This window comes from Heteronotia binoei, chromosome 2, assembly GCF_032191835.1.
Source record: "Heteronotia binoei isolate CCM8104 ecotype False Entrance Well chromosome 2, APGP_CSIRO_Hbin_v1, whole genome shotgun sequence".
Taxonomy (NCBI): Eukaryota; Metazoa; Chordata; class Lepidosauria; order Squamata; family Gekkonidae; genus Heteronotia; species Heteronotia binoei.
The window spans coordinates 110952130-110964125 of record NC_083224.1 but is presented as its reverse complement, the minus strand read 5'-3'; the positions used below and the strand labels follow the sequence as shown (position 1 = coordinate 110964125).

The following is an 11996-nucleotide window of genomic DNA, read 5'->3' as shown; positions in this document are numbered from 1 at the left end:
TACAAGACTGGCATAAAATAGGGAATGCTTTTCAGGATCATCCAAAAATCACAGCCAAAGTTCTATGCACCTGGGGCAAAGTAAAAGCTTGTTTAGAAGGGCTTAAGCCCACCAACATTCTATTTAATCAGCAGACAGAGGCTGGAGCAATGCTTTTTGGCGTCTTACCTCAGATTCTGCTACCATCGACTTCAGGGTTTTGTGTTACATCTTCTGGCCATGATGAAATTCATCTACCCCCTAAATCACCAGATGGCTCAGATTCAAATGAGCAGCTACTCAACAGCATTGCTCTTGTTCCAAAAATGCAGAGGCCAGCACAATTAACTACAAATCTCCAAGCTGCTGTGCTGGAGGAGGGGGATGAAAATATCCAAGGAGGCCCAGATACAGAACATCAAGGCCAAACTGAAGTTGTTTTCCCAGAAGGCTCATGTGAGGGAGGACAGCTAGCTGTTTGTGGCAGATTTGACACATTCCAGACTCTGAATGAGCTACAGGAATCAGTACCTGGTTTCGCAGCCGTACAGCAGGCAGTGCTGACGGATGGAGCACCCTCTCAATTGTCCTCACTTGTCACAAAAGCCTATAAAGAAATCCCAGAGGCTGGTAACAATTCCTTGGCTAGTTTTGCTAACACATGCCAAGATGCTACAGAACCCTATGCTGAATCTGTTAATGGACTTATGAGGGCAGTGCAGAGGCAGATTGACAGTGCTGGGGCTGGAAAGCAATTGGCTTTTGAAAATGCTAATGAGGATTGCAAGGCAGCTTTGACACCTATCTACAGCAATCCAACCACTGATATTCAATCTATGCTCAAAGTGTGCCACAATGTGGGATTTTGCCTCCTGGCAGCTGCAGTTCAAGCTGCTCAAGGATCATTAAATCCAGCAGTGTCATTACATGCCCTGCCTATACACTGGAAATATGGATGACATTCTGCTGGCTGAAAGTGGACATTAAGTCATCATATGGATTTGTTTTTAGTAACAAGTGTTTCAAGAATATGGCCTTATGATTGCACCAGAAAAAATTCTACATCAAAGTCCTTATATGTATTTAAGGCACAAATTTTCCACAGCTTCATTAATTCCAGGTTTTCCACAATTACAGCTTCCAAAAGACATTGACATTGATACAATTACAAAGTACACTGGGAAACATTAATTGGGCTAGGCCTTCCTAGCGTTTACAACCATGGAACTGTCACCTTTATTTTTAGCACTTGCTGGACATTTATCTCCTGCAGAAAAGATTGAAGTCTACCTTTGAAGAAATTGCTGTCGTGGAATGGATTCATCTACCACATACTTTTTCAAAGAACTTGTACTCAAAGATTATAGCAATCTCTGACTTGTTTTTAAAATCCAGAAGTAATCCAATCCAGTTAACAGGAAAAGATATTAATCTTGTTTATTTTCCCTTTTCACAGGTTGTTGCAGACTACTTCAAAGTTCCAAATAGCTTTTGAGGGTTTTCTGGGAACAATCCTTTGTAACACCCCCCCAAAGATAAATGTTTGTTGTTGTTTTTCCAAATGCCTTAAAACTAATAACTTGTTTTCTCCACACCCTTTGCAAGATGTGTTAACTCTTTTTACAGATGGATCTCCAGAGTGTGGGAAGTGAACTTTACTGATTCACAGTCATCAGCCCAGTGGTCAAAATTGGCTGCTGTAATTTTAGCATTTCATTTGTTTAAAAATGATGATTTTACTCTTGTAGTAGATACTTAATATGTGTTCTGATTAATGATGCATTTACTTTTGTTTTATTTGGTTCCATCTATTGACAAAGAGTTGTATGAAATGTTTTGTCAGTTGCAGTTTTTATTACAGGAGAGAAGAGCTTTCAGTTTTGTCACATTCGTTCCTGCTCTGGTCTACCAGGGATGTTGGTGAAAGAAATGCACATGCAGATGCAGCTCTTCAGAATAATGTTTTTCCCTTGTTTGACAATCCTATTCAGCCACATGCTGCATTCCATCAGTCTACTAAGACCTTGCACAGAATGTTTTTCACCCAGATGTTACAAGCAAGAGACATTGTATCTGCGTGTTCTTCTTGTTGTAAGACTTCTGTTAGTTTTTTTTTGATGCAGTGAATTTTCAAGAAGCTCAGGCCAACCAGGTTTGGCAATTGGATGTGACTCCTGTGTCAGCATTAGCTCCTCTCAACACATTGCATCTCACCATAAATACATCTTTGGGTTTTATCTGGACTATGCCCATGAAAGAAGAAACATCATGTCATGTTATTCAACATTGTATTTGAGCTTTTGCAGTTATGGAAGCCAGGATGTTTAAAAATGGACAATGCACCTGGCTATGTTTCTAGAGCATTTGCAGATTTTTGTCAATTGTGGGGAATGAAATTAACTCATGCTATTCCTTTCAATTCAACAGGTCAAGCTATTGTGGAAAGAGCTCATTTGATCTTTAAATTGCTATTGTATTGCCAGATGGAGGGGAAAGAGATTCCAACAGCAGATATTCCCACAGTCATGGCTAAAGTGCTTTATGCTTTAAATTTTTGTTTATTTCCCATAACAGGGTCTCATATTCCTGTTGAGCTTTATTTTAGGTCAGAAGAACAACTGTCTAGATCACTTGTCACCTATCAGAAGTTTCCTTATCCTGAATGGAAAGGTCCTGTCCTCCTGATCACCTGGGGAAGAGAATATATTGCAGTAGCATTAAAAAAAGCATTTCTATGGATTCCCCCAACGTGGCAGGGTGCTCTATGGATCCCTGCTCGATGTGTCAAACCATGGCATAAAGAATTTGGATTGTTTTTTGTAATTTCAATGTTAAGAGTAACAGTTGGAAATGGAAATGTAATTCTGAAATGAAAGACAAATGTGGAAACAACTGAAAATTATAGCTATGGTTTGAAAGATGGTGTATTTTGTTTGTAAACATAGTGCTTATAAGGTTTTGTTTTCTTATTAGAGAAGCAAATGTACTCTAATTGCTCTTAGTCCTTATGACATTTATACTGTTAAGCATTCTGATATTATGGTATCATATAATCCTCACTCACACATACATATATATGTATAAGCAAGCACTGAATAAGTTACAGATAGTATTATTGGATATTATAAGTTTTTATTCTTACTATAATTTTTGTTAGCAATGATTTGATATTGTTAACCATTTCTAAAGATATAGAATTATTTACTAATGCTTTAAAAATAGCTATTGCTGCTTTGCTAATTGAAATGAATTTTGTAATGAATACTGTTTTTTAGAATTGTCTTGGTTTAGATTTTCTATTTTTATAGAATGAGGTTTTATATCTTTTTAAATCAATTTTGTTGTTTTTTATAAGTGAATCAAGGGTTATAGAGGAAGCCATGGTAAAAATATGATCCTGGTTTCAAAATTGGGAGTAGTTGGGATATTTTGTAATAGCAGTGATTATGATATTCATATTACTAATAACTTGTTTTTATATTCAATGTATTCCCGCATTAATCAATGTATTTAGGTTATGTAGTTAATGTTTTCCTTTAGCCTTAATAGTTGAAAAAATAAATAAAAACAGAGGAGATGTAGGGATTCAGTTTTAACAGCAGAGAATTTAACTGCGCCACAGAATGTAATGTATTGAAGCTTTGTTATGTTATGATAAGGAAACGTGCTGTTTGTGTGATCTGCGCAGGCGTTATCTGTGGTTACGTTGACCAGACACATATAATTAATTGGCTAATGTTGGTGGAATGATGTGAGGTCATGGTTTCAATAAAAGCTGGACGGACAAAGGCAGGAGGAGTCTTCTGAGAGGAGTCTTCTAAGACTACAGATGCCCTCTCAACCTTTGTGCGCACCCCTTTCCTATAGTCAGACGTCTCCCGGAATTTTGATTGTCTCCTAAATCTTTCTTTCCACACCTCAATGTCGGAGCGGGTTCTCTTACACTGAAGAGCTGCTGCCAGTCTGAGAAGACAAGACTGGCCTTGAAGGACCAATTGTCTGATTCAGTATAAGGCAACTTCATGTGTGTATGTGTGTGTTCAAATAAGGATTGGGTGGAATAGCGAAAGGGCTGAAGTGCAGGGCTATATGCCTGAGTCATGTCTCTGCCCAGAGCTATTGTCACTTATCCACTAGAGTCTTGTCATATTACATGTCTTATGCATGCATGGTTCATCCAGAAGAGGAGGGTGCACTGTGCCCAAACCCAGAAAAATAAAAATTTAAATGACATTTATACACATGCTTTTCTTCTGGCCTGGCCGCGCTCACACACACCATTAAATCCATCCCTAACCCGTCACTATTATACCCCACAGCTTTTTTACAACGAATTTCCTGATCAGACATCCCTCCATCCTTCAGTTCTAAGCAGCGTTGGTCCCGTCGCTGGTTGATCAGAGGTCTCAACCGGACCTCATTTTTTGAGATGGCATTCCACACTTGCGCAAGTGCAGTATGTGGGATATTGTGCTTGGCTTTTTTTTTTTAAAAGGTGCCAGAAAAGGTGGGCGATCTGCCCCCCTCCATTTAAACACCCAGAAAGGAAGGGGAAGCCTTCTTTCAAAGCTCTCTTTGTTATCTCTCCACCTGGCGGGGAGACAGCAAAGGTGGGTGATCTCCCCCCCCCCATTTAAACATCCCACCATGGTGTTTAAATGGGGGGAGGAGCACGGCAACTCTCTTTGCTGTTTCTCCACCTGGCGGGGAGACAACAAAGATAGGTGACCTTCCTCCCCCCTCCATTTAAACACCCCGATGTGGTGTTTAAATGGGGAGGAGCACGGAAACTCTCTTTGCTGTCTCTCCGCCTGAGGGGGAGACAGCAAAGGTGGGGGATTTTCCTCCCCCCCATTTAAACACCCCGCCGTGGTGTTTAAATTGGGGGGAGGAGCACGGCAACTCTCTTTGCTGTCTCTCCGCCTGGCGGGGAGACAGCAGAGGTGGGTGATCTTCCTCCCCCCTCCATTTAAACACCCCGACGTGGTGTTTAAATGGGGGGGGGAGCATGGCGACTCTCTTTGCTGTCTCTCCGCCTGGCAGGGATACAGCAAAAGTGGGTGATCTTCCTCCCCATTTAAACACCCCACCGTGGTGTTTAAATGGAGGGGGGGAGCACGGCAACTCTCTTTGCTGTCTCTCTGCCTGGTGGAGAGACAGCAAAGGTGGGGGATCTTCCTCCCCCCCATTTAAACACCTCGCTGTGTTGCAATGACCAGTCATTTTGTGTTTTCCCCCGGGTCCTAGGCTGGCTCAGAGAACTGACCATGAAAGCAGGCTGGAGAAAGGGATTGCTTCCCACTCCAGGCAGTATGGGGGCACTACATCTTTAACTGTATTTGTCTGTGTCCTTTTATCTCTTCTACCTGGCATTACGTTTTATGACAAAAATGGCTCAGCCTGATAAAGCCCCATTTATGTAAGATCCAGTCCTTATAACAAATGAGTTCAACAACCCTGCTGTAGCCCATAAGAAAAAAAATCTTACTGCAGTGGGTGTCCAACCATTTGGTGATCACAGTTTGATCACACTATGTTCTTCAGGAAGAAAAACTTATACAAATGGAGTTGCCAATCTTCAGGTGGAACCTGAAGATCCCCCAGAATTACTAATGATCTCCAGGCCACAGAGATCAGTTCCCCTGGAGAAAATGGCTACTTTGGAGGGTGAACTCTATGGTGTTATAACCCATTGAGGTCCAGACCCTCCCCAAAAACTGCCCTTCTAGGCTGTTCCTCTAAATTCCACGACTTTCCAAATCTGAAGCTGGCAACTCTAATTTATATTTAGTTATTTCTATTTATTTAGTTATTTAGTTATTTGATTCCCTGTATGGAGCATTCTGGCTATGATTACAATTGGACTACAATGGTATTAGCATCTACCTCCCAAGCCCATCAGGGGCGGGCAGGATACAAATTCAACAACTTTATGTCACATCTGCACAATTATTCAAAGTACCCTCCTAACTGTTTCTTGCTTTCAACTTTAATTTTATATTCAAATACTACATTCATAGAAGTTTAATTATTCATAATTAGATACAAGGGAAAAAATCAAATATTACCAAAAAGAAGAGTGGTTGTTAGTAGCTTTTATAGATATGTTTAAATAAGAACTACCAAACAAAAGTCATTGAAAAAATGGTCGTTATTCCCAGTTTTCCTGACAATATTCCCTTTCCTCACTAAAATCATTTAAGCTCTAAGTGTAGCTCTTCAAAGTGTGTGAGATAAGACATTAGAAAAGGCGTATACTTTTATTAAAAGTAGTGGAACCTTCCTCATGTCTCTCCTTTAGTTGAGCAGATATATTTTGATAGCAAGATAAAATGTTTTCAGTAGAATTTGAACTTCTCTAGCTTTTGTCTTAATGATGAAGTGAACGTTCTGTTTTCTTGACAATTTATGACTTAGTGGTTAGAAGGCACCAGCTGTATAAATGCTTGAAGTGCATACATTCTTAACTCTAAAATGTCAACATAAAAAGATCTGTTCTTTAGCCATTGTGTTTGGTCCATGAGTGTTCATTCTTACTGATAATGCTCAATATTGTAAAAAGCCCCAAACAGAAAAGGCATTCTAGAAAGACAGCTGTTACAGCAAAAAGAGACAGAAGTCTTTGTGCTCATTAAAGATTAATATGCTTTTATTCCAGCATAAGCATTTAGGGACTAGAGCCAACTTCCTTAGACACACTTTTTAAGTATGTACTTCAGCAATAACTTCGTTAACCTATCTGGCTACAGGTTATTATGGTAAAACTGCCTAGGTGAGGTAATAAAAACAATGCTAACTACTATTGACAGAACACATTATTTTGGTCATTTTGCAACTATTACCATCCCATGCACTAGGCTCCTTTAGCTACATCACACACAACTTTGCATAATCATAGCTTTATCTATAGGACTGGTCTGTTAAAATATTCTCCCCCACCCAGTTTTAGACAAATAGGAGAAAGTAATAAGTGCTTAGGACAATCCCAAGTGTATTTTAAGCTCTTTGGATAATAATAACAAATAAATCAGTCTGTTGCAGAGCCAAGAGAGGTGCAAGTGTGGTGCAGCAGTATTCTGAAAATCAGACACATGAACAGCACTATTCATTGATTTGGTCTTGTTGTTGTTGTTGTTCAGTTGCACAGTCGAGTCCAACTAAGTCACGCCAGGCCCTCCTGTCTTCCACCATCCTCCGAAGTCTGCTCAAATTGATGTTTGTTACATCAGTAATGCTTTCCAGCCATCTCATCCTCTGCCCTCCTCTTCTTCTTTTGCCTTCCGTCTTTCCCAGCCTCAGGGTCTTCTCCAGGGAATGCTCCCTTCTCGTTTGGTGGCCAAAGTATTTGACCTTCAGCTTCAACATCTGACCTTCCAGGGAACAGTCTGGGTTGATTTCCCTTAGGACTGACTGATTTGATCTTCTTGCAGTCCAAGGGACTGTCAAGATTTTTCTCCAGCACCACAGCTTAAAAGCATCTATTCTTCTGCGCTCAGCCTTCCTTATGGTCCAACTCTCACAGCCATACATTACTACTGGGAATACCATCGCTTTGACTATACGGACTTTTGTTGGCAGGATGATGTCTCTACTTTTTATTATACTGCCCAAGTCCACCGTAGCTGTCCTCCCAAGGAGCAAATGTCTTTTAATTTCATGGCTACAGTCACCATCTGCAGTGATCTTGGATCCCAGAAATGTGACGTCTGTCACTACTTCCATGTCTTCCCCTTCTATTTGCCATGGTGTGATGGGGCCAGATGCCATTATCTTAGTTTTTCTGATGTTGAGCATCAAGCCTACTTTTGTGCTCTCCTCTTTCATCCTCATGAATTCACTGCCACAGGAGGTGGCGGCTACAAGCATAGCCAGCTTCAAGAGGGGATTGGATAAAAATATGAAGCAGAGGTCCATCAGTGGCTATTAGCCACTGTGTGTGTGTGTGTGTGTGTGTGTGTGTGTGTGTATATATATATATATATATATATATATATATATATATATATATTGGCCACTGTATGATACAAAGTGTTGGACTGGATGGGCCATTGGCCTGATCCAACATGGCTTCTCTTATGTTCTTATGTTCTCAACAAGAGGTTATTTAGGTCCTCACTTTCTGCCATTAGAATGGTATCATCTGCATATCTGAGGATGCTGATGTTTTTCCCGGCAATCTTAATTCCAGCTTCTGCTTCATCCAGGCTAGCATTCCGCATGATGTACTCTGCATATAAATTAAACAAGCAGGGTGACAATATATATCCTTGTCGAACTCCTTTTCCTATTCTAAACCAATCAGTTGTTCCATATCCCGTTCTGACTGTTGCTTCTTGACCCTTATACAGGTTTCTCAGGAGACATGTGAGGTGGTCTGGTACTCCCATCTCTTTAAGGACTTGCCACAGTTTGTTGTGATCCACACAATCAAAGGTTTTAGCAAAGTCAATGAAACAGAAATAGATCTTTTTCTGATACTCCTGTGCTTTCTCCATAATCCAGTGAATGTTGGCAATGTGATCTCTAGGTCCTCTACCTCTCTGAAACCCAGCTTGAACTTCTGGTAGTTCCCGAATGACATACTGCTGAAGCCTAGCTTGTAGGATCTTTAACATGACCTTGATGGCATGTGAAATGAGTGCAATGGTGCGATAGTTTGAACATTCCTTGGCATTACCCTTCTTTGGGATTGGAATATAAACTGACCTTTTCCAATCCTGTGGCCACTGTTGCATTTTCCAAATTTGCTGACATAATGTGTGCATCACTTTAACAGCATAATCTTTTAGGACTTTGAATAGCTCAACTGATTTGGCCTTACCATAAGAACATAAGAACATAAGAGAAGCCATGTTAGATCAGGCCAATGGCCCATCCAGTCCAACATTCTGTGTCACACAGCGGCTATATATATATATATATATATATATATATATATATATATATATATATATATATACACACACACACACACTGTGGCTAATAGCCACTGATGGACCTCTGCTCCATATTTTTATCTAACCCCTTCTTGAAGGTGGCTATGCTTGTGGACGCCACCACCTCCTGTGGCAGTGAATTCCACATGTTAATCACCCTTTGGGTGAAGAAGTACTTCCTTTTATCCGTTTTAACCTGTCTGCTCAGCAATTTCATCGAATGCCCACGAGTTCTTGTATTGTGAGAAAGGGAGAAAAGTACTTCTTTCTCTACTTTCTCCATCCCATGCATTATCTTGTAAACTTCTATCATGTCACCCCTCAGTCGACGTTTCTCCAAGCTAAAGAGCCCTAAGCGTTTCAACCTTTCTTCATAGGGAAGGTGTTCCAGCCCTTTAATCATTTTAGTTGCCCTTTTCTGAACTTTCTCCAATGCTATAATATCCTTTTTGAGGTGCGGCGACCAGAACTGCACACAGTACTCCAAATGAGACCGCACCATCGATTTATACAGAGGCATTATGATACTGGCTGATTTGTTTTCAATTCCCTTCCTAATAATTCCCAGCATGGCGTTGGCCTTTTTTATTGCAAACGCACACTGTCTTGACATTTTCAGTGAATTATCTACCATGACCCCAAGATCTCTCTCTTGGTCTGTCTCTGCCAGTTCACACCCCATCAACTTGTATTTGTAGCTGGGATTCTTGGCCCCAATGTGCATTACTTTGCACTTGGCCACATTGAACCGCATCTGCCACGTTGACGCCCACTCACCCAGCCTCAACAGATCCCTTTGGAGTTCCTCACAATCCTCTCTGGTTCTCACCACCCTGAACAATTTAGTGTCATCCGCAAATTTGGCCACTTCACTGCTCACTCCCAACTCTAAATCATTTATGAACAAGTTAAAGAGGATGGGACCCAGTACCGAGCCCTGCGGCACCCCACTGCTTACCGTCCTCCACTGCGAAGACTGCCCATTTATACTCACTCTCTGCTTCCTATTACTCAGCCAGTTTTTGACCCACAAGAGGACCTGTCCTTTTACTCCATGACCTGTCCTTTTACTCCATGACTCCATCTTCGAATTTCCCCCCTGCTGGGGGAGGCAGCTGTTCAGCATCCAGTGCAATTAAATCTCTAGTGTGAAGAATCAGCAGACTTCCCAACTGCAGATCCTATATTGCTTCTTTGTGGATCACCACTCAAGTTTTATCTTATTTCAATGAGCAAGCCTGCAGGAACTACTCACATGGAAACACAAGGATGAGGTTCCTGTAAGGAGAGTCTTAAAAACATCTGTAAAGGTTTTTTTTTTTTTAAAGTCTGAAATGTTTCTCTAATTTTAATTCACAAAAAGTATACCTGGGACAGCTGGGAACAGAAGCTCTCTAAGCAGCCTCGTAGATACAGGGATAAGAAAATGAGATCAGTGCCCTGACCTGGATAGCCCAGGTAAACCCAATCTTGTCAGATCTGGAAAGCTAAGCAGGGCTGACCTAGGCAAGTATTTGGATGTGAGACCTCCAGAGGACATCAGTTCCCCTGAACAAAATGGCTATCCTATATCACATTCCTGCTGAAAACCCTCTCCTCCCAAACTATGCCTTTCCCAAGTTCCATTCCCCAAATCTCCAAAAAGTTCCCAAACCACAGCTGGTAACGCTTATACTTCTTACTAAAACGTAAAAAATGGAGCATAATTTCAAACAATCCCTAAACAGTTACAAACTAGTCACGAACTAACAATTACTAAACCTCTGCACATAAATCAGTTTGAGTCACAAATACTCCAATTTAGGTCGGAAACAAGTACTTCCAACCTCCATGACGCTCTGCGTAACGGGCATCTCTAATCCCTATCACATTATTGGTCTATCGTTCTATAACGACCGTTCCTGGCCCAAACCAAGACAGTTTATCTTCAGAAGTAATTTATAAAAAAAAGAAGACTCTCATTTAAAAAACGAGAGGATATAAAAGGAAACCACCATATCTCAAGAGCGGATTTCTCTTCACTAAAGAATTTAATTCCTCTCTCTCAATCCCGATCTCCCTCCATCGGCACCAGCAGTGGTAGTTCCCCCACTCCCATCTACTCAGAATCAAGCTGGGCCGTTGGAGTTTAGGATTTGTTGGTATATACCACGTGAACTCCTATCTTTTCCCTGATTGGACGATGGGCTTCTAGCCTCGGCCTCTGTGGCCGGGAGTCGGAGTGCCGGGTCGGGTTTGGCCCGCGGTGGATGCGGAGGGTAGTATTCGCCTTCGCACGCGCGACGTCGGGGGTGAAGGAACTTCAGGCGCGGCGAAGCATTGGCAGTCATCGTCATTGTAACAGTGCGGATCGCTCAAAAGCCATACCTCGGCGGACGGCCGTCGAGTCTCTTCTGTGCCACTCTGCCGCACTTCCACCAACAGACATGCCTGGCAGGGCCAAAGCCTCGCCCGTCTGCGGCCCTGACCAGCCACAAGACTTGGAGAGCAGCCGTGGGGCTAAAGCCGGCGCCCTCCAGGAAGAGCCTGAGGGGGGAGGAGAAGGAGGCGCTGCTGCTGTCGCAGACTGCGGAAATAGCCCCAATATGGGAGATGCGGAGATTGTCAAGTCTCCCAGCGATCCCAAACAGTACAGGTGAGCTGGTGGGAACCAGGGATGATCCGCGGCTACAGAGACTGGTTTGCGCTGGACTTTTAGGGAAGCGATGCGACTTCTCTGAGTGGAGTTCTCCTTAATAGAGAGAACTCCTCTGATGGGCCTAGTTCTACATTATACTAGCACTCCAACATGTGCTGTGTGCTCCTTAGAGCTTAGTAGTGGTGTTACATTGAAGGCTCAAACATCCTGTATGTACACGTAGCAGTAGTGTGTTCACTTTACAAAGGAAATCAGGGACCACTAACGGGATAAATGTGGTTTAATCACACAACTTCAGCTGTATTTGTATCGGATGTAACATGAGGATAACTAAATGCATGGGTAAAGAAAGAACATAGTGAAAGGCAGAGCTTCTTTATTGCTCTTATAGGACTTATCTGATACAGTAGAATAGATCATACCATCTTATTGAGGCGCTTGGA

The 11996-nt window shown here is 41.9% G+C and overlaps 1 protein-coding gene across 1 annotated transcript in view; it reads left to right on the top strand.

Annotated features, from left to right (window-relative positions):
- Positions 1–11141: 11141 nt before the first annotated feature.
- The window catches only part of NRDC (nardilysin convertase), a 75128-nt gene continuing 74273 nt past the window's right edge, over positions 11142–11996 (top strand). Inside the window, exon 1 of the mRNA XM_060231815.1 lies at positions 11142–11550. Coding sequence (XP_060087798.1) covers positions 11165–11550 — 386 coding nt within the window. The 5' untranslated portion in view covers positions 11142–11164. The remainder of the gene's footprint in view (positions 11551–11996) is intronic.